The 26,355-nt window shown below is 37.9% G+C and overlaps 2 protein-coding genes across 4 annotated transcripts in view; one reads left to right on the top strand and one right to left on the bottom strand.

Annotated features, from left to right (window-relative positions):
• Positions 1-26,355, top strand: part of mep1ba (meprin A subunit beta a) — a 507,054-nt gene that overhangs the window by 429,351 nt on the left and 51,348 nt on the right. The window lies entirely within an intron of this gene.
• trappc8 (trafficking protein particle complex subunit 8) overlaps positions 1-26,355 on the bottom strand; it is a 71,021-nt gene that overhangs the window by 5,383 nt on the left and 39,283 nt on the right. For all 3 annotated transcript variants that reach the window (XM_084432509.1, XM_084432511.1, XM_084432510.1), the window contains 12 exons: positions 25,381-25,575; positions 20,193-20,359; positions 20,018-20,092; positions 19,816-19,909; positions 19,548-19,705; positions 13,979-14,412; positions 11,656-11,833; positions 9,378-9,474; positions 6,112-6,180; positions 5,819-5,877; positions 5,341-5,544; positions 4,462-4,563 (listed from right to left, as the gene is read on the bottom strand). In XM_084432509.1, coding sequence (XP_084288635.1) covers positions 4,462-4,563; positions 5,341-5,544; positions 5,819-5,877; positions 6,112-6,180; positions 9,378-9,474; positions 11,656-11,833; positions 13,979-14,412; positions 19,548-19,705; positions 19,816-19,909; positions 20,018-20,092; positions 20,193-20,359; positions 25,381-25,575 — 1,832 coding nt within the window. The remainder of the gene's footprint in view (positions 1-4,461; positions 4,564-5,340; positions 5,545-5,818; positions 5,878-6,111; positions 6,181-9,377; positions 9,475-11,655; positions 11,834-13,978; positions 14,413-19,547; positions 19,706-19,815; positions 19,910-20,017; positions 20,093-20,192; positions 20,360-25,380; positions 25,576-26,355) is intronic.

Below are 26,355 nucleotides of genomic sequence, written 5' to 3'. Positions count from 1 at the left end.
GCAAAATTCAGTCATCATTTACTCACCCTCATGTCGTTCCAAACTAATAACCCTTTCGTTCATCTTCAAAACGCAAATTAAGACATTTTTTATTAAACATGATATATTTGTCCATTCCACCAAAACTGACACTTCATAAAGCTCATATAGACATTGTAAAAGAAATCCATATGAAATCATCTTAAAAAACATGTTTGCTTTATATGACGAACAGATTTAATTTATTAACATATAAACAGATCAACATGCATACATAGCACTCATCAAATATGTGACCCTGGACCACAAAACCAGTCATAAGCACGGGTAGATTTGTGGCAATAGCCAACAATACATTGTATGGGTCAAAATTATCGATTTTTCTTTTATGCCAAAAATCCTTAGGATATTAAGTAAAGATCATGATCCATGAAGATATTTAGTAAATTTCCTACCTTAAATATATAAAACAAATATTTTTGTGAGTGGGTGCAGCACAATCGCGAACATAATTGGACAACTGTAAAGGCGATTTTCTCAATATTTACATTTTTTTGCACCCTCAGATTCCAGTTTTTAAAATAGTTGTATCTTGGCCAAATCTTGTCCTATCCTAACAAACCATACATCATCAATGGAAAGCTTATTTATTCAGCTTTCAGGTGATGTATAAACCCATAAGACTGGTTTTGTGGTCCAGGGTCACATACTGTATGGTAAACAGAATCTCAACAAACCTCACTGGTTCTTGCATGTCAAGCAAGTATGTTTGAGCCTCCGTTTACCATATTTGATATGCTCTAGGTTTGTGCATCATATAAAGTAATTGTGTCTTTTCAGAAGACTTGGATTAAACTACTTGATTCACATGGATTGCTTTTACCATCTTTTTACTAATGCTTTGAAGTGCCAAAGTGTTGATGGAATGAACTTATACAGAATGTGTAGCCACGAGGCAGTGGAATACCCTTCCTACGGAACATATCTTATGTACAGATTCTCACACTTTCTCATGTCTGACAAAGAGTTGATTGCTAAGTAAGCAAGTTTGCACACATCTTTGAGATAGTATACCTGTGTGTGTGTGTGTGTGTGTGTGTGTGTGTGTGTGTGTGTGTGTGTGTGTGTGTGTGTGTGTGTGTGTGCGCGCGTGTGTATGAGTCTAGAGTTGGATTATACTTTAATGTGCCTAAGATGCTACTGAATTGTTTAAGTGTGTTTGCTGGAGAGGGAGGAGACAGAGAGTAAATGGGCTGATGGCCTCCCTGGTTTCTGTTTTTTGCAAACGTGTGTAATTACAATGGACATTATTTTATCCATAATCCTGTGAAATTTCTATTTTAAAATAGTTTATTTTTTTAAATATGTGTCATACCTGCCCAGGGACTACAGGTGGAAATGAGCAATTGTTGCTATAACCTGGCCCAAGACATATTCTCTTGTTTAACAAGTTTAATGTTTATTTGTGCATTGTCCCTGTTTCAAATAAAACAATTTCCAATTCCAACTTTAAATGAAAGGACAGAAATCTCAAAGAAAGTTAAGAAAATCAATGAAAAATGAACAGTATTATAGTTTCCGTCAATGAAGTTAACTACTTTTTTGGCTTCCACAAGAAGTATCGAGGTCTCTAATACAAATCACACACTATGATGAGCCTCAAGGTTGGTTTCCTCCATTTTATCCATCCTTGTGCCGTGAAGACAAAAGAAAACTTCCTTCCAACCTTTAACCTTCTTCATAAAAAAAGCCAGAGGATTTGCGCACTTTCCCCAACATTGCAAGGTCAGGAGACTGAAATTTTCTTTTTTCACATTCTTCAAAGTGCCTTTATAACCACACATGCACTACAAAAGCATCAAGGCTCTGATGTACTCCTGACACAAAGCACACAAAAAAATGACTTGAAGCGAAAGTGTTAACAAATGCCTTCACAATTCTAACGTCCATTACTTGAGCTATAACGAGAGATCAACACAGCCCTGAATTAAAATAACTTTGACCTCTTTATCATTGTTGGTCTGTTCTCTGATGGATTTTATCAGAAAGTCATTCACGAAAAGTGTGCCTTTAATGGGCACTTCAGTGTTTTGATTCAGCGCTCAAGTGTGTTATCTTGAGTTAACTACAGTATCTGCCAGTCGGTGATGAATTGGTAGCCTGGGTGCCAGCCCGAACCCCGCCCACAAAATTTTTTGGTCGGGAAGTTCGGTCTGGACTCGCTCCGTTGAGGAGCTATTATGCCCGAACAAAAATTGTTCGGACCAATCAAATTGTCAGGGCGGGCTTTATACGATGATGGACAGATGAGCAACGGTAACGTAATCATCCACGTCACCAAAGAGCGCTTGATTTGAATTAGTTTACAACAAAGACGACTGCTGCTGGAGAATTGAGATTTCACGAGTTCACATTTACAAATACTGTAAGTCAGATAGAATAAATGCGTATATAAGATTTCACACAAATAAGTCGATAGAATAAATGCGTATATGACGTGCTGTCCGAGGAGAGGGCTGTGGGCTCGGTAGCCATACTCCCCCGTATTCCTGGTTGTGAGAGAACAAGACAAGAGTGAGGATTCGGGGTGGTGGAGGGATGCTGAAAAACTGTCAAGGAGTGTTAGGTAAGTTGACAGAGTGAATATGCTTCCTCATGCTGATAGATAGGGTAACGTTAGACATGGTATTGTTTGTTGACAAGTTGATATTGGATTGATTATTTGTACGTGCTCCTCCCGAACTTTGTTTATTAAAAATCATGTGTAGATTCCGCCATCGCGTCTGTTATAGAAGATATTCACAGCGGATTCATTTTAAAAGAGGAACAGAGAGCCGCGACATTTTGTTGGTTGAAAATATGAATGAAGAACATGCGTCATTTACTCCGTTGCTCTGATTGGTTGTAGGTCTATCCAATTGAGTGCAGAGTTTTTTTTTTTCCTGGTTCGGTTGAGACACACCCCATAATCAAATCTCTATGGAGCAGTATCAGACTCACATTCTGACTAGAATCTGAGTATGACGACGTCAGGCTAATGAATTGGCTCACTAAATTTGAATTCCAACCCTACTTTATGAGACAGACGTTCTAGAAGGATGTGTTTGACTCCCACAGGTTCAGAAAGACACTTTTCTTGCAGCGTCAGAAGACAAGACATTAAAATTGAAGGCCAAAAATTAGACTAAAAATGATAATTTGTCCAACCATCTGTATAAAGTATTATAGTTCTGAGGATTGTTACCTTGAGTTCAGACTCTTTCACTGATACACCGAAAAAAAGGGCAAACTATTGCTTGGCAAAGCTAAGTTTGTATTCATTCAATTGAGAGCTTAAAGCTACAATATGCTTTTTTTTTTCGCCGCTAGGGGTCGCTACCCTCTTACAATAACAAAGGCATATGTTGATGATGCATAAGCGGAATTATGGAACTTGCCGTCATGCCGAAGGATCTAATAATGTTTATGGATGAGTGAACACACTGATGTTTTTAACGACTTTGGTATCAGCAGAGACAGATATCAGCGCCACACGCGAGTCCCGTGGATATATTCCCGTGGAATATAATTCGGCAGTTTATTTGACGAATTAAACTTGTGAGGTAACGCAGCGCTGTTTCACTTGGTCTACACTATCACACTAAACTGCATTTGAGTGTGTTGAAAGTTATAATGTTATTCTATGTGTTAGTTTCTCTGTATGAGACTAGCAGTAAACTAGATCAACATTAGAATAACATACTGATCATATTCTAACATTTCATCATGTTGAGCTCATTGATTAGTTTTATAGGATATTACGTCATCGACAAGCGACAAGTGAACAGGGACGAGACATTATTTAAAATTGGAATTCCTCTGAAATTAAAAATCTTTGGGAAGTTTTGGGATATTGTAAGTACACAACTGCAGGAAATATATCACACTGTGAAAGTGATTTTTGGATATTTTAACCTGAATGTAGTACTAAGATGAGGACATCTTGGTCTGTAAATGGTTACACACACAAAATATTACCTAGTCATGTGCATACTAGACTTGCTGCGATGTCGCCGCACAAATCAGCAGCAGGAGTCAGATTTCACCTCACTTCACCCATTTCGCCTCACTCTTGACTGACAAGACGATGGCGGAAGATTTGGTTTCAAAGTGAAATGGAAAAGCGCCTATTTAAGTGAATTTGTCATTGTACTGTTTTGTTGTGTTTTTTCATTAAGAATAATAATTAACTCGCTATTCAAGCAACTGCCGGCCCCGAATTAGCGGCAATTTGGGGGCGGTAGTTCAAGTCACATCCCTAGTGCATACATTGGTATACACTCACCAATTCTCTTTGAAAAGATAGAGTGGTCTCCTGCACTAGAGGAAGTATATTCTCTATAGAGTGAATCTATATTTATGTACATTTATAAAGCATTCACGTGAAGAGCCGAATAGCAAAAGCGTGTCATTGTAAGATATTGTGTTCTGTATGTACCGTACCTCTTTCTGCGAGAGCGAGCAGGCCTCTTTGCCAATGGTTTGCAGTGCAACATGAAGCTGCCCCTCTAAAATGAGCTGTTTGTTATCCTCCACAACATATGCCTGAAATACCACACCATATGATTAATACGACATTCTGACCTCAAATCGTAAAGCATCAATTCTGTCACCAAGCATTATTTACATCAAAAGTTCTTTGAGATAAAGGAGCCGATATTGTATTGACAGAAAAAGTCATTAACACCAGCAGTGTTTAACTCTAGTGCATCGATCCAAAACCAACACTTGCTAAGCGCAAAATAGTCAAGTCAATTACTGGTAGTTTGGCGAATAAACATGAGTAACTGGCGAGTTGGCTGGTAATATTTTTAGGAATCATGTTCTAATAAAGGGTTTAAATTTCCATGGGGCCAGTTGAACCGTTAAAGTGCTTACAAACATTTATTATAACTACACGATTGGTACAGTTACTGTTGGAAGGTGACAATATATAATAAATAAGGTGACAATTCTAACCACTATTATGCACTGTACTTCTTATGCTGCGTTCACACTGGCGTCATGCAGCCATTAAGTAGTACTGGTAGTGTGAAGCTTTACTGTTAAAAAGTAGTAGAATAAAATAATCATTATTAATCTCATGAATTCTGAACAGTCTTTAGGAAACGGTCATATCAAATTTGGTAAATGCGTTATTGTGCTATTTGGTAAATGGTAAATTACTGCCATAGACATATATCTTAGGCTAACATGTTAACTTTGCTAGTCCTAATTGCTTTATAAACAAATACAATTACCTGACCCCCGCCCCAAATATATATATATAAAATATTAAAAATTCTAAATGTTTACAATTTCTCAGCAATTGGTAGGAGTTACCTTCCAAAGGATGATGATGTCAAGCTCTACTTCGCTGCATTTTCTGACGATGTTTGTAACACCTTCATCAGTCTCGCTCTGATGCGCGAGGCTGTGTCTCCGCATTTGACTAGCACCGCCTGCAGACACGCCTCCTCTCCTGGGTTCAGCGGGCAGACTCCTCCGGAAGAAAAAATCAGCACATGGAGTGGTAGAGCTGACAATCTAATGAATAAGAGGAAAAGCCAAAGAGAGAGAAATATGTTGAGGACAGTTGAGAAGCTGAATGAGGATGACAGTCAGTGACTCTTAATCAGAAAATCATTCAAGAAAAGCGTGCCTTTAGTGGACACTTCAGTGCTCAAATGCGTAATCTTGAGTTAACCGTCTGCCAGACGGGATGAATCAAACGGTGATTAATCGATTCACTAAAATGCAACAAAATTTGATTCGAGTCAGTATCACTGAAATAGTAGTGAGAACAAAAGGGCTTTCTTACTTGTTCATTGCCAAGGTTGAGGTCAGCGAAGGTGTATTTTTTTGCTGCATCTGAGGTAGCTTAGACGTTGAGAACAAAAAAAGTCAGCATGTTCAAACATCAATATGTTAACCACAGTTTGCTGCATTTTAATTGGCGGAGAGCAGCTGTGATTGTGGATTGAAAGTCACATCTAGGAATGTATTTGGTAAATGTGATTTGAAGTTTATGCACGTCGTCTTTGCTTATTATTCTGTATTTCAGAATTTGAGGCTGTGAAGGTTGTGTATATGCGCATATACTGAAAGCCTTACCTTCCTCTGTTCTGCATCTTGTGGCTTTGAAGCACAGCTTTCCCCTCTCCCTGCTGGACAGCTTAGAGTCTGCAAACATAACATGAATTGAAGGAAAAGACAAGAAAGAAGATGAGCGTTCATCCACTTATTATCCAAAAATCTTTCTTTTAGATTCTCCTACATCATAGAACCCCATACACAAATACAGTTTAGATGTCAAGGCCAGTTAATCAAGCATGTTAAAGTAGACTGATGAATGCAGGGCACTTCAAAAGTTTTCCTTGTTTCTTTATTATTGCTTCAAAGGACACGTTTTAATTAACCATTATTAAAGAACCCTCTTGAAGAACATATTCAGCCTTTTTGTATGCATCTTTTTAATATGCGGAAACGTGAAGATATAAAAAAAAATGCAGAAAATGTTCAGTATATAATAACTCAAATTTTCACACAAAGACTTTTATTGTGCTCCGCAGTGAAAATAAGTAATGTGGGATTGAAACACAATTAAGCTGAACAAATGATGACTGAATGCCTATTTTTGAGTTAAATATTAAAGGATTAGTTCACCCAAAAATGAAAATTGTATCATCATTTACTCACCCTCTAATGCCGTTCCAAACTTTCATTCATCTTCAGAACACAAAATGAAGATCATTTTTGGTTCATTGGTTCTCAAGCATCAAGCAAGCATGTTGAGCCTCTGTTTACCATATATGATGTGCTCTATACATGTCCAAATATGAGAATAAAAGTGTAAATTAAATCTGTTGATCGTGATCGTGTCTCTTCAGGAGACTTGGAGTAAAACACTCAGTTCATATGGATTACTTTTACAAATGTCTTTATGTACTTTTTGAGCGTCAAAGTTTTGGTGAAATGTACTTTAAATGGAGGGACACAAGTCCTCATTTGTGTTTCGAAGATGAACCAGTCTTTTAGGTTCTGAATGACACAAGCATGAGTAAATGATGACACAATTTTCATTTTTTGGGGAACTAACAATTTAAGTCTGAGAAGCAAACAAGAGTATGCAGCTATTGTGATAAACAGATCAAACTTTCAGATTAGATCTTCAGAACTCAAGATCTTTCAATCCCATGATGCCTGGTGTGCTTTCATGTCTTAATCCTTTTTTTCTTTAAAAAAAAAAAGTATTCAAAGACTAACAACAAGGAGGTATTCATTATTTGTTTGTAGCTGTAGGTCCGTCCTCCATCATCTCCTCAGGTTAAAGCCACTCTGTTCCATAAGACAGATAAATAAATTCAAACTACTGAATTAACTAACTTACACAAATACCGCTAAACAAGAAGCCGCTAGGCTTCACTGAGAGACTTTGAGAGTTCACACATTTAACAAGCACAAGCAGGAAACTGATTTAGCCTTGGAGTTGGAAGTGTTGCACTCGCTTAAAGATGCATTGTTTAGAAGCCATGAATTCATATCCATATTTTCACATCATTACATTTATTTACCCATCTGAAGCTGACACTACGAAACGAGGGCACACACAGGATTCAATTTGCAATTTAGTGAGCCACTAAAATGCATGCGCCTGCATGTTTCACGCACTCAGCACAATTTGAGCGTGACCTAATTTCATCTCAGAGTTGCTGCATCACTCTCTGCAGAGTGTGTAGGAGCACACCCGTCCAGATGACTCAACACAAACTCAATGTGAACCATTTTCAATAGGCCACTTAAGGGCTGCCGGTCACGGGAGTGCATCATTGTGTGTTTGTTCCCGTTCCCAGCTTCTTTTGATACTCTGCCCGCTTTTCTGGCAAGCAATCAAGTTCCTCTACATCGATATTCACAGTGCTGGCGGTATGTATGGATTTATGTATGCAGATCACTCTTTACACGGCACTTTAAAGAAAGATCCGTGTGATGTTTCAAAGGAACTACAAATGTGCAAACTAGTAAAACTGACTTTAGAGTTCTCAAAAGTACCGACTTCGGTACCAAATCTGTACTGAAATGTAAAAAATGTGACAATACCAGCATCTCCATCTAGCATTTTGAGCGCTGTTGAACGGATTCTTAAACACCTCTGATTGGCCACATTTTTTAATTTCAGACTTTTGACAACTCTAACCGACTAGGTGATGGGTTGTCTCAAATTTTTTGATTTTTGATGATTTCCCCCCTTCTAATAAAAAACAGCTATATAATATTTACAAATAAAGAAACCCATTTGTGGAAAAAATCCTAAATGTTTTTTAGGGCTGTAATTGGTAAACGTGTGCAACGTGTGTCAGCACATTTTATAACCTTTCTATTTCATAGAAAGGAGGCAGCACATTTTTTTGACCAGTCAGAAAAAAAAAAAAAACTAATTTGCATCAAAAAATCTAGATACATTAGTCAGTTTCTGGATGACCATTCTGCCAACCCTTGGAAGAAATATCTACACAAATCATACACACAGACACAATTTCACCACCACCATCATCATTATCTCAGCCACTACCAGTTATATTCAGCACCTGAATGCAGTCACTGTATCCATAGTAACTATAAAAATAAGATAAGTGCAAAGGAGAATAATCAGAATGATTATACTTATGATTATACTGAGCTACATTTGAGACAAAAGCACAAAAGACTCAAAATACATATCATTTATGAAGGACCACCATTATTAGTTTTTGGACATTCCTAGTGTGGACATTTTGCAACACATTTCCTTTTGTGTTGGATGGAATAAAAAAAAACGGATTGCATCCTTCATATCTGAAGAATCTTTAGTTTGATCAGATTTATAAAAGACAGATAGGCTGTACCGATTCTTTCCGAAAACAGCCGAGCTCCTGGAGGTGTGCCGTGGCCGGAGCTAAAGAGTCACGCGCTATCCCTGGATAACTTTTGATTCACTATACTTTCGTCTTGTTTACATCATATGCACTTGCGCTCCAATTGCCAACAAAACGCTCTTTCGGGGAGAAGTGCCCATACAAGGAAATACGCCCTTTATGATGTCATACAGGGCCATACTCAAAAAACTTGAAACTCCGAATCCTGAAGGAGTGTATTTGGCCTCAGAAATACTCCGTCATACATCCAACTCTTTTTTTTTTTCTTTTTTTTTTACTTTGGCCATGTTTAACAGGTAAGTCAAAATGCATAAAATAGCATTAGACATTCCCTTTAAAGGAGCGATCCACATTCTAACAAGCAACGTTGAGCAAAACACTTAACCCCAGGTGGCTGAGGGAGGAATAAAAGGAACTGAAAAGCGGCTAAGTGCATGTTTCCAAAGCATTCTAGAGGATTCATACCTTTCTCTCCCACAGGGTTGATGCACTTGTGCAGCCTCCATTGCCGACTGCTGCTAGACACCTGAACTATGTGGAATTCACGAACACCTGCTTCACTCTGAGAGCACGAGAGAAAGAGAAGATTCAAATCAACACATATCATTTAGTAGATGAGTTTAAACTGATCTCCACAAATAAATCAACTCAGATCACAGAGGAATGGGTGGGAACTGTGCAAACACCAATGATTTAGGCGGTCAAATTAATATGATAATATACTAATGTAATAGACTGTAATATACAGTTATATACTATTGTAGTATATGATATGATTTAATACTATTCTTCGAAAGCCATTTATTTAAATGTCTATTCAATGCTTTACTCATATTCCACAATAACATTATGCATTTGAATATGATACAGAATATGTGATTAATTGTACTTTTTTTAATTTTAATTTTATTTATTCATTTTTAAATCAGCTGACAGCCCTGCTTTCAGATGTGTTTATCTTAACCTGTATGGGAAAAGTAGTTAACTATAAAAATATGTGTGTGTCTGTGTTAAAGCGTGTCAAAATATATTATTGGGCAATATTAGACTTTTTTAATCTGTACGAGCAGTTATTGAAAATTTACTTGTGTGAGCTGAACTACCTTATTTTAAAATGTAGATTACATCTGCTGTCATCTAACAGTTGCTTGAAGATTAAATTGAAAACACTAATAATAATAATTTAATAACACTGGTAAATGTAATCTTAAGCAAATCGCAATATCAATATTTTTCATTTTTCTTGCTGTACATTATAATGGTGTGATCCCTCAATTCACTTGTAGCATTCAAAATGCTTTATTTTAGTTTTAAAATTTTATATTTATTTAGACAGTTTATTATTTTATTACTTTTTTTATAATTGTATAATGCTGACAAATCGATTAAATTGCATCTAACAAAAATGTTGTTTATACATGCACACATACATGTATACATACATATATATACACACACATATATATATATATACACATACATATATATATATATATATATATATTTTTTTTTTTAAGCCTTTATTTGTTATAATTTTGATGATTATGGCTTACAGCTTATGAAACCCACGAAATCAAAATCCCAGAAAATTAGAATATTACATGAAATCACACAGTAATTACACAGTAATACCATGGTCATTAGCCGCTTTCCGACCGGAGGAACCTTTTCACAGTTCCTAGAACTATTGGCTAAAGTACCCGGATGTCGGCGTGTTCGCACCGCAGGAACTAGGAACGATTTTAGTTCTAGGAACTCCATTTGTAGGAACTAATTTGGGTCCTACTTCAGAGTAGGGTCTAAACCAGCACTATAGGAACTATCCGTGACGTTAGTGTACGCTGAATGACCGAACGCACGCGGAACACCAGCACCCGCCATTTTTAAAACAGCTATAATGTAAACACACAGATTATAGCCTATATATTTACTCCAGAAACTAACTATACAAACATGGAAAACAGTGATAGATGGGTCTCTAAACCTTTATGCTGAAGAGAAAATCCAACGCAACTTTGAAGGGAGCAAGCCAAACATGATTATGTTTATCTGCCCAGCTAGCAACACTGTACATCAACCACACGGCATAGGCTAATAACCTTTTTTCATATACTGTCTACTTTCTATAACAGTTCTATCTAATAAGATATTAAACAGTACTGTTAGACAGATCGCTAACTAATAAACACAGAGAATGCGAGCATTGTTTGCTCTGGCGTTCTCAGCGCCGCCAAAATAAAAGTCACCGTGCTTGCGTCACTCCCTTACCCCTCCTACCAGTTCCTATGGCCACTTGGCCAGTGCGAACGCAAACAGCAAAACCGAGTTTGGGGGAGAGTAGTTCTTAGAACTGTTTAGAAGTGGACAGTTCCTAGAACTAAGTTCCTAGAACTACTTGGTCGGAAAGCGGCTATTGAATCAGGTTTTGGTTCTTTTGGCAGTGTGGGCAGGTGCAAATCCTGCTGGAAAATTAAGTCAGCATCTCCATAAAGCTTGTCTGCTGAAGATAAGCAGACAAGCCATAATCATCAAAATTATATATATATATACACACACGCGCCGATATATTATATAAACCAAAACCTTTATGTTAGATGTGATTAATCACGAATAATCGATTTGACAGCACTATAATTTTATTATCTGTGCATCCGTAATGCCATAGTGCAAAAAGAGAAAGTATTATTGTAAAAAAAGACACAGCAGCTCTGCTTGAGTCGTCCATGTGTGGGAAAGAGCTCACCGTGTTAATGTTCTCCACGTCTACAAAGACCAGCATGTTGCCGTTCTTTTCCTCCCTTCCTCTGCCCTCTTCTTTCTCTCGCTCTCCGCCACGCAGCGTGTTGCTGCGGCTGGCCGTGGCTCTGACGCTGAGAGAGCGACTTGCACAGATGAAAACCGTGTGTCGAAGAACCCTGTGACTAAAAGTTTCAGAGAAAGTAAAGATGAGTCACGGGAAGTCATGCGGTAATTTTCAAACACTTAATTATGTAGCAGGTCAATTAGTCCCCTTTAAACTTCAGACAGCAAATTTCCAGATGAAAATGTATGCGCTCATGTTAGATTATCAGCCAATTTCAAATTGCTCAGCATCAACAGTAGCCAATGAAAGGAAATTAAACTCTTTTTCATCTTTAATAATAATAATACGTTTTATTTATATAGCACCTTTCCAGCGCTCAAGAACGCTAAACATCTTTGAAGAAAAATTAAACATGTTTATTTTTTTAATCTTTTACACTCTATATGCAGAATAAGTAATATTGTTGGGCTTTTTTATTAGATTTACAAGAGAGAGAGGAATGGGGTGGAGAAAGGACCACAAACTGTGACTCGAACTTTTGTTGCCCGTATTGTTGCGCTATATGTCGGCACACTGCCCACAAAGCTATGGCTTCAACTGACCAATATTTCTTACTGATATTTACAAATTTCTACTTAGTTATACATTTTTTAATACCCATAATGGCACCCTTTTAACAAGAAACAACAGGATTCACAGGTAAAGTATCTTATTTAAGGAACATATTGTATTTAACTTAATCAAAGTACTTTATGTACTTTTTACATTAGTGCAGGGGTGTCCAAAGTTCGCAGCCTGTCTATTAAAATACATTGCATGTGGCCCGCCATGTATATTTTACAAATCATGCAGTTTCACACACAGTGTCAACACAAGGTGACAGCACTAGATTTTAGGCTAGGAGTTGCACTAAACCGTGAGTAAAACAAAACTTGATAACTGAAAAGCGCTGCCATTTCTGTTGCTCATGAAAAACATTAAACGTGGCAAAAGCGGAACGCTGACTGGTCTCCATCACGCGACCACTACACAGCGCAGTGAGATCCAGTGACAAGCGTTCGATACAAGAGGTCTACGATGCAAACCTCAAATGTCTCTGTGATTTAAACTAGTTTAAAGCCGAATGAAACAGCTGTGACATTCTCAGCAACACTGATGCAGAAAACAAGAGAAACACTGAGCCAAAACGAATACTTTTCAATCACCAAATCACCAACATTTACCATGGATTTACTGTAATAACACTAACTTTAAACATGGTATTGTGGCAAAAATGTGGGATATTCATATTGAATTTTATTAGATAATATGTACATATATTAAATATTAAAGGAGAAATTAAATATAGGGCTTCTATATATAGAAATATTGAGTTCTAACTCAGTAAGAATCTAAAAAAAAAATTAGCCTGTTAAAATTGTACAGATGTTACTCTGTTATGAAATAAATGTACGGTACATCAGAGTCCCAACTCAAGCTACTGTCAAATGTGCATTTCCAAGAGACAAAACATTGGATGGATGGATGGGATTAGATTGTTCAAATCTTTCTAAAAATCTCTCTTTTGAACCCATAAATCCAAGTAGTAAATCAATGACAGTCCAACAATATTTTCCAAAATGACAACTGAGTGAATACAGCCAAAAAAGCTGCACTTGCTTAAAGCCCCGATCACACCTAATGCGTTTTTCAGGTTTGAAAACGTGAGGTGCACAGCACGACACAGAACAAGCAGTGCGCTGCGTTTTTTATGTTGCTAGGCAACCACTGAAACAACTGTCCTGTCAGTCAAGTAAACGTCAAATCAGCCTTTTATTTACTTTATTTACTTTCTGTTAACATTGTGGTAGTTACGGTTCGTGAAGTCGTTAAGCTCCTGGTAACCCGCGAGAGCACCACAAGTTTATCCTTCATCATCACACTCTCCGGGTGTTCAAGCAACTGTAGCTTTCATCACTAAAACGGAAGGCCCGCCTCTCCATTCATTCGATTGGACAGTGAAAAAAAAATGCGATGACGTCGGGCGCTTTTTTCCGCTCGGAGTTGCTTTTTTTTTTACTTCAAAAACGCGAGGCACAGCAGGCGGAAAAACGCGTGCATAAACAGCGCACAGAACGCTCACTGCCATAGGAAATCAATTGAAAATAGGTGCCTCTCACTGCAAAAAACGCGTCAGGTGTGATCGGCCCCTAAGGAAACCTTCTCAAACAAACCCAGTTCATTGTATTGTCTATTATTAGTAAATAAATAAATGGCCACGTACCTGAGTTTGGCAGTCTTCTCTGTACTCTCATAGTAAAACAGGAAGTTGATTTCATGCACACCCTCAAGTTCAGGCCCCCTCAGCCACAGTGGGATCTGTAACGCCTCCCCTGGTCCCAGCACACCTCGTGACAAGGGAATCTCCGCCACCATCGGCCGGTCACCGCTGGTGACCCCGAACGCCGCTGGTGACACGAGCGACACTGTGGCCACTGACGGGGGCATGGACACAGTCTTGTAGGCGGAGCAGTGCTCTGCTGCTGTGGGGGTCACTGGGGTGAGGTCAGATGCGGCACTCCCGAATGTGAAGAACTCTGGGTGTGTGGACGCCACCCGAAGACCAGTAAGAGGGACTGCGCTCACGTTCACAAACTCCACCCACGCTTTTCGGATCTCACCACACAATAAACCAGTGGGGAAGTTAATAAAAAACACCTGAGAGGAAAAAGAAAGAGAAATAGTGATGGTTTGTCCTACATGGTTTGTCTCACAGAGGACTGACTACTTGCATAAAGACTGGTCCACACGTAGCTTGTTCTCGCCAAGAACCGCAACTTAACCCTTTTAGGCGAAGAGAGAAACTGCCAGTTTATTTTGTTACCCCATATATATATATAGATATGTATGTATGTATGTATGTATGTATGTATGTATGTATGTATGTATGTATGTATATATATATATATATATATATATATATATATATATATATATGTATGTGTATAGTCGTGTGAAAAAGAAAACACAATCAAAAATCATCTGGTCCTTGGTAGGTTTTCAAATTACGTAATACAACCTCAGATGAACAAAATCACATTACATATTACACCATGTCATTATTTATTTAACAAAAACTAGGCCAAAATGGAACCCTTACTGCTTCCATAGGAATTAAGAGGGCGAGCAGCAGTCAGGCGCTGCTAATCAACTGTCTTTGATTAATTGATCATCAGCAAGTGTGATCACCTCTATAAAGCAGAAGTTTTGGCAGTTTGCCGGTCTGGAGCATTCTTAGAGAAGCAATTATTGCTGCTATTAATCTGAGAAGGGTTATATGGCCATTTACAAACAATTTGAAGCCCATTATTCTACAGTAAGAAAGATTATTCACAAGTTGAAAAAATTCAAGACAGCTGGCAATCTTCCGGGGGGTGGACGTCCCAGCAAATTCACCCCAATGTCAGACCGTGCAATGCTCAGAGAAATCACAAAACACCCAAGACTTTCACCTGAAACTCTACAGGCCCTAACATGTTAAATGTTAAAGTTCATGGTAGTACAATTTGAAAAAGACGGGACAAGTATGGCATGTTTGGAAGGGTTGCCAGAAGCTTCTTCTTTGCAGCACGGCTTAGTTGCATCTGAACAAACCTCAAGACTTCTGAAACAATGTCCTTTGGAAAGACAAGACCAAAGTAGAGATGTTTGGCCATTATGCACGGCACCAAGTTAGGTGTAAATCACATGCAATATATCAGCACAAACACCTCATACCAACTGCCAAGCACAGTGGTTATGGGTTGATGATTTTTGGCTTGTTTTACAGCCACAGGACCTGGGCAACTTGCAGTCATTGAGTCGACCATGAACTCCTCTGCATACCAAAGTATTCTAGAGTCAAACGTGAGGCCATCTGTCCGACAGCTAAAGCTTGGCCGATATTGGGTCATGCAACAGGACGATGATCCCAAGCACACCAGCAAATCTACAACAGAATGGCTGAAGACCTCAACCCAACTGAAATGCTGTTGCGGGACCTAAAGAGAGCTGTGCATAAACAGATGCCCACAAAACTCAATGAACTGAAGAAACATTGTAAAGAAGAGCTCTAAAAGTGGCTCTACAAGCAATTGAATCATAGGGTGTACTTAGTTTGTCACCCATGGCTTTTCCAGTTTGGCTATATTTTTGTTAAATAAATAATGACACAGTGTAATATGTAATTTGCTGTTACTCATCTGAGGTTGTATTTACCTAATTTTAAGACCTGCTAAAGACCTGGGCCCGTATTCATAAAGAATCTTAATGCAAAGAATAGCTCCTAGTGACAAAATTCTAAGAAAATTCTTAGAAATGTGGGCGTTTACTCTTAAAATTAAAGAAAAACTCCTAGTAAAGAAAAAAGTAATTCAGAAAGCATCTTAACCCTTAAAAGAGGTCTTAAGGTCAAAATTGTTAGGAGCACGGACGAGGACTTTTAAGAGGCTTAAGAGTTTCTTTAGCAGAGGAGAAAATGGCAGAAAGACGAAGAGGGAGAAGAAATGTGTTGCAGACAATGGATGACAGTGAGTTAATAAGACGCTATAGATTAGATCGTGCAGGGATCATGTTTGTGACTGATCTTTTTAGAGACACGCTAATATCTCCGACACAGCGCAGAAATGCCATAGCGCCAGAAATGAAAGTAATCACTACATTACGATATTTGGCAACTGGGAAAATTCCATGTTTGATACATTAAAACCAACATTCAAACCACCGCTTAAATAGACATGCCAGCAATCAGTGTAACTGAAAAGAGTGGAACAATTTTTATCATTCTAAGCAATCAAATACCTTATAGGAAATCAACAGCATGGTAAATAAAAAAAGGATTTATATACACATATATAATGTGTGTGTGTGTGTGTGAGAGAACGATCAAATAGGAAAAATTACGCATGTAAGTTCAAAGTGGAGGCTTAGAATAGACCCTATACTTAAAATCACTTTTTTTTTTTCTTCTTGGACAACCAACCAATCACAGTCTTCAAAAGATTGTGTCATACATAGCAACGGGGTCAACCCCGCCTCCTCACTAAGATAAAAGTTTTTGTATTTTCCTTACTCAGAGTTGCTCTCAGATCGGTCCCGAATCGCTCTTAAGCTAAGACTCCTACGTAAAAGTTTTTAAGCTAAATTAAGAGTTTTCTGAGAGGATTCTTAGAATCTTTATGAATACGGGCCCAGATGATTTTTTATTATGTTCTGATATGTAAAGCCATAAAATTCTAAAGGGTGTCCTTTCTATTACACATGACTGTGTGTGTATACTATCTATTTTATGACTTTACAACATTTTAAGTGCCTATAACTTTTCACAGTACTGTAACTTAGCAGGTAGGTTTCTTCAAGCGTCTTGGAGGAAATTATTTAAATAACTGCAAAATTGACACCATAGCATAATTTATATACCTCCATCTAAATCATTCTCAATATATTGTGAATATTCAATATATCCTAGCCTTGGAGTGCAATCTGAGCACTGCAAATCATTAAACGGTCTTGATTTAACTGTGACTAATGCTTTTATACTAAATCTGCTCTTAGTTCTCAGGTTAGGTCATGTAGCTTATTAAAGTCAGCATTAAATCAAATTGTCAAATATATATATATATATATATATATTTTTTTTTTTATGGAATACTGCAGTATTTATTATAAATGATTTTTCCGTGCACACATTTTTTTTTTTTTTTAATTCATGTGCTGTCAATATTTAATCAAAATAACTTCCCCTCCATCTTGCAGCAACATCACTTCTCTTCTCTGATGACAACCTGTCACCCACATGACATCAAAGCAATAGCAAACCACAACCATCCAATCAATTCCTGATTCACAAAATCAAGTTAGCCCAACATTTTTTTCTTGTTCAAGAAGCAGTTTCACTTGGATATACATCACAACAGGGGGAAAAAAAGACTATGCCGTCTTTAAAACTTAAAAGTGCCCCATTATGCTTTTTTGGATATTACCTTTCATGTAGTGTGTAATATAGCTGTTTGTGAAAGTTCTGCAAAGTTTCAAAATTCAACGTGCACAATAAATGGAGTTATTGCCTCCCAAAAGAACAGATTCTGAACTGCCAAATCGTCAGTAATTCCAGCCTTACTTCCTGAACAAACCTACATAGGTTTATAACAAATTTGCATAATGGCAGCCTATAGTCTTCACTGGCTGCCTGTGAACAATGTCTACTTTGACCTTCAAACACTGTACTTGTAGCTGAGGCCTGGAAGAGTTTGGCTCATGTTGTCGAATGTCGACATGATAAAAATATGCTGTTTCCTGCACAGCGAAAGCAAATCAAGTCAAGTCAAATCAGAACTCAAGCTCGAAATGATACAGTAAAACTGACACCATCGGTACTGTTCGTATCACCGTGTATCAAGTGCTCCAGGGCTGAAATTCAGATACGGCAATTGGAGTTTCAATTCTGATGCGCTGTAAGCAGCTGACCAATCACAACAGACAGGGCCACCTGATCAATCAGAGTAGAGTCGGCTTTCAGAGATAAGAGGTTTAGAGAAAATTAATCCTTTATCGAACCATTTCAGACACAGTGAGAAAATAGGTGATGCTCGCCAGACACTTTATTAGGTACACCTTTTCAACTGCTTGTTAACGCAAATATCTAATCAGCCAATCAAATGGCAATAACTCCACGCATTTAGGCATGTAGTCAAACAAGGTCAAGTTGATCTGCTGAAGCAACTTTGAATGTGGCATTGTTGTTGGTGCCAGACGGGCTGGTCTGAGCATTTCAGAAACTGCGGATCTACTGGTATTTTCACACACAACCCTCTCTAGCGTTTACAGAGAATGGTCTGAAAGAGAAACCATCCAGTGAGCAGCAGATCTGTGGTTAAAAATGCTTAGTTGATGCCAGAGGTCAGAGGTGAATGGCCAGACTGGTTCGAGCTGATAGAAAGGCAACTGTAACTTAACCACTCGTTACAACCGAGGTCTGCAGAAGAGCATCTCTGAACACACAACACGTCGAACCCTGAATCAGATGGGCTACAGCAACAGAACACCACAGAAAGTGCCACTCCTGTCTGCCAAGGACAGGAAACTGAGGCTACAATTCGCACGGGCTCACCAAAGTTGGACAATAGAAGATTGAAATATTGCCTGGTCAGAATTTGGTGTAAAACAACATAAAAGCATGGATCCATCCCTCCTTGTATGAACGGTTCAGGCTGCTGGTGGTGTAATGGTGTGAGGGATATTTTCTTGGCACACTTTGGTCCCCTAAGTAACAAATGAGGATTGTTTAAATGCCACAGCCTTCCTGAGAATTGTTGCTGAACATGTCCATCCCTTTATGACCACAGTGTACCAATCTTCTAATGGCTACTTGTAACAGGATAACGCACCATGTCACAAAGCTCAAATCATCTCAAACTGGTTTCTACAACATGGGTAACTATCCTCAAATGGCCTCCACAGTCACCAGATCTCAGTCCAACAGAGCACCTTTGGGATGTGGTGGAACAGGAGATTCATATCATGGATGTGCAGCCGACAAATCAGCAGCAACTACTTGATGCTATATGAAGTCATGTAAATATGGACCAAAATCTCAGAGGAATGTTTCAAGCACATTGTTGAATCTATGCCACGAAGAATTAAGGCAGTTGTGAAGGCAAAAAGGGGTCCAACCCAGTACTAGCAAGGTGTAGCTAATAAAGAGGCCGGTGAGTGTATATCATGAGAAAATACCTTGCATGTAAACCTATTGTAGGAGACAATATATATATATATTGGGGCACATTAAAGTAAAGCTTTGATTGACTCAAACACACCTCCAGTGAGGGCATTGGAGGGGTGATGATGGGGTCCAGGCGGCGGTCTGGTCCATATTTGACTGAAGTCTTTTCTTCTTTGGTTACATTGAGTCTGGGCCCCTGGATCTCCAGATTCTGCTGTCCACGCACACACATCAGATCACCAGGCAGTGAACCTGCAGCACAAACCAACCGCATCTACAGTTAGTGTCACATCACATAAATCACATTAACTGATGGTTTCATTGTTTACATGCGTGTCAAAGAATGCGCGTTTGTTTTACACCTTCACTGCTGCCCACTTCTCCAGTGTCCAGGTTGTACACCACACCGAGAACATGCAACTCTCCTGTCTTACGAGGAAGCAGCTTCAAACGAGCCTGAGAAAGCGGGAGAGAGAGACAGAATAAAAAGCCAATTCAGCTAAAGCAATGGGGAAAAAAAAGAGAGAGTAGAAGGAGAGAGAGAAGAGAAAAAGTTGCTCGAACCACTTTGGTCTCCTCTGGACTTATGTTGAACTCTGGAATGACTTGCGTTTCAATTATGTCATTGAGGGCTGTGGTCTGTAATGGATTCAAATGCAGAGAAGTTAATCAAACTAATGAAAAACCCAAACCTGGATGCCTTAGGCATGATGAACCGAGAGATGACTAACAGCCTTACTTCTTTTAAAGACGCTGCCTCTTTCTCATTGGTGATGGTTTCTCCGGTCGTGCCACCCTGAGAGGCTGAGAAGTCTTTAGGAGTAAACTTCCACAGCAGAGACAGAGCCGACAGAGCCAAGGGAACCTTTAAGGGGTTACGGAAAACCACCTCCACAATGATGGGTTCTGTGGGTTCGCAAAATGATAAAGAAGCCAATGTTTTAATAGCAAACGACATGACAGAAAATTATGGGGAAGGAGAACAAAACATGACTCGGGATCCGAGGATGTACCAGGTGAGCTGATACAGTGAAAATGCAAAAGGCTCAATAATTAATGAAGTATCCTGAAGCTTGATACGTCACATAAAAATATACATTTATTTACACAAAAATACTTGATATTTATTACAATAGTGTTGTTTTCTTCATTTTCAAAGTTGTTAAATACCATGTTCTGTAATTGTTAATAAATGATTCACAAAAATCTGATCATTTGTAGTTTAGGCCTACATGATGACTTATTCACTACAATTTCAAATATACATTACAAAAGTTTGGGGTCAGTTAGATAAAAAAAAAATAATAATAAAAATATTCTATTAATGTAATGTAATTGGATTAATGTAATTGTTATGGCCTTTTTTTTTTTTTGCCCTGAATAAATTATCAATTAAGTTATTGATATTATAATAATGTATATTATGTAAATAATTTGTATTATCTTTGTATTATTTACATTTGTATTTTGTGTATATTTCTATTCAGACATTCCAATGGATCCTTGATACACTCAGAGCTTTGAACAGTTGGATTTGAAACTATAAGGCTTGCTTTGGTTTGTGAGTACAGAGGAAATTAAGATTTAAAAAAAGGATTGTATTGAGAGAGCTGGATGGACTGTTGCCGAAACCTGATATGTTATGAGCGAAGGACGCCTCAAGAATGTAACACCTATGTGGACAACAAATGAGATTACGTTTGACATAGGAAAGGAGGTAAACAAATAATAATTAAAAATAATAAGAACGCATAATTAAGATGATGGAAGGAGAGGATCAATCACTTGTTGAGATGAATGAACAAAATCTGTTAAAACTAATTGGCTCTCGCAGAGCAAGACTGGGCATTTTAACGAGAAAGGTAAATTAGCTTCAGAGTTTTATGAAGAAAGGAAATGTGGAAAACGTTTTAAAAGGTGTTGATGAATTCAACGAAACACTAAATGAATTTAATGATTTGCATGCCTCAGTACAGAGGAAGTAGAGGAAGATGAGAAATGAAATATGCTGATCAAGTGGATTGTATGAGCCAACATTTCATCGCTTTATTGATTTTCAAAGGGAATCGGATATATGGGTGGATAATATGAGCTCATTAAATGTACCAGCCCAGCCCAAACAGACATTACGCAGGCCCAGTCTGATAACACTGGTGCAGTTGATTTACATGTGAGACTGAGAAGGCAATGTATCAGTCGCTTCCAGCAAAGCCTCTAAGGGTTCTTCTTCATCTGCCCGTGCACAAGCTGCTGCCTTAGATGAGAAACATGCCCAAGTTAAAGGTGACTGAGCAGTTTGAAATATCAACTCAAGTTTGTCCTAATGTGCCTAGGGATGGCATGAATGCTTCAAATGTATGATCCTTCTGATGCAGAACCAAGCTTATATTTTACAACACCCCAACTTCCAGTAAGTCACGTTGTAAGGGACTCCAGAAGCAGTTCAACGAGCTCAAGTAAATTTAGCGGCGTTCTGAAAAAGAATTGTTGACTTAATTGCAAGGCAACAGAGTATCTTCACTTCCAGTAAGGGAAATAGCAGGGTTTGATGGCAATCCACTTAAAATGTTTCCTTTATAAGAACCTTTAAACACAGATTTGAAGACAAGACAGACAATGCCAAAGATAAACTGTACTTCTTAGAGCAGTATACATCTGGTAGACCAAAAGAGCTGATACAAAGCTGTCTTTACTTGGATCCTAAGAAATGATTCTTTGAGGCATAAATGGAATTGCTCTGCACAATTATGAACTATTTTTGAGAGCTTCTCTGAATGATACAAAAGACACTGAGGTGGACACTTCAACAGACATCAGAACCATTGCCTCTAAACTTCTATTCAAGCTGAGAGACAAGTGGAGAAGCTGTGCATGTACAAAAGAGCAAAGTTTAATGACCCAGTGGAATTTGTAGAAAAGCAGGCACGAGTCCATAAGTCTGGATTCAGTTTATGGAAATATTATAGATCCTATGCAGAAACACAGCAACCTCAGTGCGAATCCGGGTCAAGGCTCCAAGCAAAGCAGAGCAAAGGCCATCCAAAATTGCATCCACAAATAGAGAAAGTAGTATTGCCACAACAAATCCATCCGTCATAAACGGACTCCACATGGCTCCAAGGGGTTAATAAAGTTTGTGTAAGAAAAATATTCATATTTAAAACTTTATTAAGTAAAATAACTAGCTTCCGGCCAAACGTACTATGCTACTGCTGACGTCATAAGTTGTGCAAGTAGACTGAGTATGTCTGTTTGGCCGGAAGCTAGAATTTTACTTTGTGTGAGAAAAATATCCATATTTAACACGTTACAAACTCATCGCTTTGCTTCAGAAGACCTTTATTAACCCCTTGGAGCGATGTGGAGTTTGTTTATGATGGATGGATTCACTTTTTTGAGCTTCAAACTGTTGGTTGCAATTCACTGCCATTATAAAGCTTGGAAGAGCCAGGATATATTTTTTTTATAAAACTCAGATTGTATTCGTCTGAAAGAAGAAAGTCATATACACCTAGGATGGCTTGAGGGTGAGTAAATCATGGGGTAATTTTCATTTTAAAGTGAACTACTCATTTAAGAGAAGCTATAAAGAGTATGGATCACAATACAATTAAAAAGATACTCTCTGAGGGCAATATGATATGGATATTCAACCCCCCTTTAGGTGCACGCCATGGCGGTGTATGGGAAAGAATAACTGGATTGATTAAACACAACAAACGATTGATGAATTTTTGCAGACTGCTTTGTGTGAGGCTGAAGCCATCCTAAATGATCGTCCCTTAACGGTCTCTTTTAACCTCAATGACCTTGAACCTTTAACACCCAACCATCTGCTTCTTCTGAAAGGAAAACCAATAATGCCAACTGGCCTGTTTAATAAAGATGATGTGTAGCAGGCTAAATACCTGGCATATTTATTCTCCCACCTATGCAACTACGACAGAAATTAACACAAAAGATGAGAAATTCCGAATGTGGATGTATTGTTCTGATTGCAGACAACACTGCACCCCGCAAGTCATTGCAAATTAGCAAGGGGACTGAAGTATTTCCAGATTCCAAAGGCCTGGTTCGTCATGTCTGCATCAAAACAAAGACCAGTATCCTGGAATACCCCGTTAATAAATTATGTCTGCTACAAGAAGCAGAAAGGGAATTTTTCAAAGGGCTTAAATAAAGAACGAAATGGATTTGTTTTTGCTTTGAATTTGTTACTTATGGAGCGAAATGTTTAAACTTGTGGACTTATTACAAAATATATGTGTTTTAATTGTTCCAAGGGAACAATTAGGGGCTGGGAATGTTATGGCCACTTTAATGTTTCATTTTCTTATTTTTATTTATTTTTGAATTTTTTAATAATTATGATAAATATTCATTTATTTGTATTATTTACTTTTGTATTTTATGTATATTTCTATGAGCTTATTTCTATTGAATTGTACTATTGGCACCCCCCTGTAGTGAGACACATTCAACTAGTGACAGGAAAAGGCACCGGGTGGGAGCGAACCAGTTTTTAAAAGGCAATATAAATGTGGGAGTGTATGCCGAACAAAGGAAATAAGAAAATAAACTGCTTATTACAAAAAGGAAATACTAGACTGCTTGTTTGATACTAGCCCTCCGACGGAGAAGTCAAAGCTTAAAGGTCTGATGCTTTTACAGTCATTTATTCCTGTGATCAAAGCGGAGTTTTCAGCATCATTACTCCAGTCTTCAGCGTCACATGATCCTTCAGAAATCATTCTAATATGCTGATTTACTGCTCAAGAAACATTTATTATTATTATTTATTTGAAATCGAAATCTTTCGTAACATTACAAATATCTTTAATGTCACTTTTGATCAATTTCATTTGTACCTACTGAATAAAACTTTTGAATGCAAACCAACAAAACAAAAAATCTATTTTAATAGTGGTAATATTATCTATATTGGCAGTATTGACAATGATGATTCTTGGTGAATATTTTTATTTTATCAAAAAGTGTGCACTTAATTTAAATATTTTTAACCGAATAGGATTTCAAATCCTACATTAAATTTATAGCAGATTTATTTTGTCAATAAGCTAAGTTTTTACTGAGCATTTAAAAGAATGAAACCGCTTATATTTTTCCTTGTCGCCTGTATTTCACATCATTACTGAAGGATTCCAGACTGAGCACATTCTAGAGGTTCCATTAGCCAATCAGGAACAGGAATGCTACCAGACAGCTTTCTCCAGGTATCGCAGACTTCCTTGTCTAAACCACATCAGAAAAAGACCAGAGAAGGGTCAAACCTGTGCAACAACCAAATAACTACTTGATCTCACATAAAATCTATTGAACCGTGATGTTTACAAATAGTATGGTTTATATGATGTGCATTGCTGCTGAAATATTTGCTAATAAGGAATACAAATAAGTAGGAACATGGCAACATCACCAAAGGGTGTTTGCATGTTCTTCCAGTTCCTCTATAATCATCCCCTACGAGGTGTTGAGAGGTGTATGTTCATTTAGTATGATAACCAATTCAATTCAAAAATCAATACTAGTCTCACGTGCACTACTGAATATTCCACTGAAGAGGAAGTGAGGCAATTCAAACAGGTCAAATCCAGGTAAGGGTCTCTCTGCTTCATTGGTTCTCTCATAGGAACAGTCAGTTTCTACAGATTTCATGAAATAAAGAGGAAAGCAAATGGTAAATAATTGATTTCAGTCCAATTAAAAATTCACTAACAAACCAAAAACGCAGCCACGGAAGGCATCAAACGGAATAATGAAGACCCTTAAGTGCATCAACACCTCAACAGAAACCAAGAGTTTGTGTCAATGGAGCAATCAGAGGAATGGAGGAATCAAAATTTGGAAGACCAGATATACAGCACAAATAAAAATGCTTAATAAGCAGGTGGAGGGGGGAAACGTACCCTCCACCACGGCGAGGGGGTATCTGAGGTTGTCCGTCTGGCTGTTCAGGCAGCACTGGGAGGGCTGGAAGGTGACGGGAACCGTCCCTTTGTTCGCCACAGCGACGACCCGCTCCTCCAACTCCCTCCACATCTGGGAAAGATCACGGTCAAACTCCTGGTCCAAAGAGACATGTGTTGCGGCCTGTTTCTCGCCTGTTGGAAAACAAGTCAGAGATGCAAAATGCCACTGATTACATACTGATGACATGGGCATAAATATCTAGAATTTAGGTTCAAATTGGCATAGATGTGTACATAATAGCGGTCATTGGCCATTTTTATTAATCACTAACTTGTTTAAATTGTTTAAAGGCCTGTATTCATAAAAAATTATTCCATGTTGTCTGCATGTATAATTGTACAAGAAAAAATACTTCGTAGTCAAGATAAAAAAATAAATAAAAACTTAATTAACAAGGATGCATTAAATTGATCAAAAGTGACAGAAATCTTTTCTAACAATGTAAACAATCTTCTATTTCAAATAAATGTTGTTCTTTTGAACTTTCAAAGAATCCTGAAAAAAAAAAAAAAAAACGTTTTCAATAATAATAAGAAATGTTTATTGAGCACCAAATCAGCACATTAGATTGATTTCAGCAATACATTACATTTTAAAGTATTAAAATAGAAAAAAAAAAGTTATTTACTGTACTATACTGTTGGGCACTGTGCGGGGTCTGAGATCACACTAAGAATCTGGGATTCAAAACTCGGAAATGAGCAGGACGTTTTAGGATTAAAAAACTAAGCAACATTACAGTACGACATAAATAGTGAAGAATCTTAAATGTTTCTTATTGATTTTACAGGTTGCTAGTCAAATAAGTACATTTGTGACATTGATTATGTGACACTTTACAGATGGATCTTTACAGATCTTGTCTTGTCTCTAGCTCAAGACACTCTTTGGATCATTCCAAAGAATATGGA

The sequence above is a fragment of the Rutilus rutilus genome, assembly GCF_951802725.1.
Source record: "Rutilus rutilus genome assembly, chromosome: 15".
Lineage (NCBI taxonomy): Eukaryota > Metazoa > Chordata > Actinopteri > Cypriniformes > Leuciscidae > Rutilus > Rutilus rutilus.
Note: the sequence above shows the minus strand (reverse complement) of the source record. Positions and strands in the feature narration are given on the sequence as shown.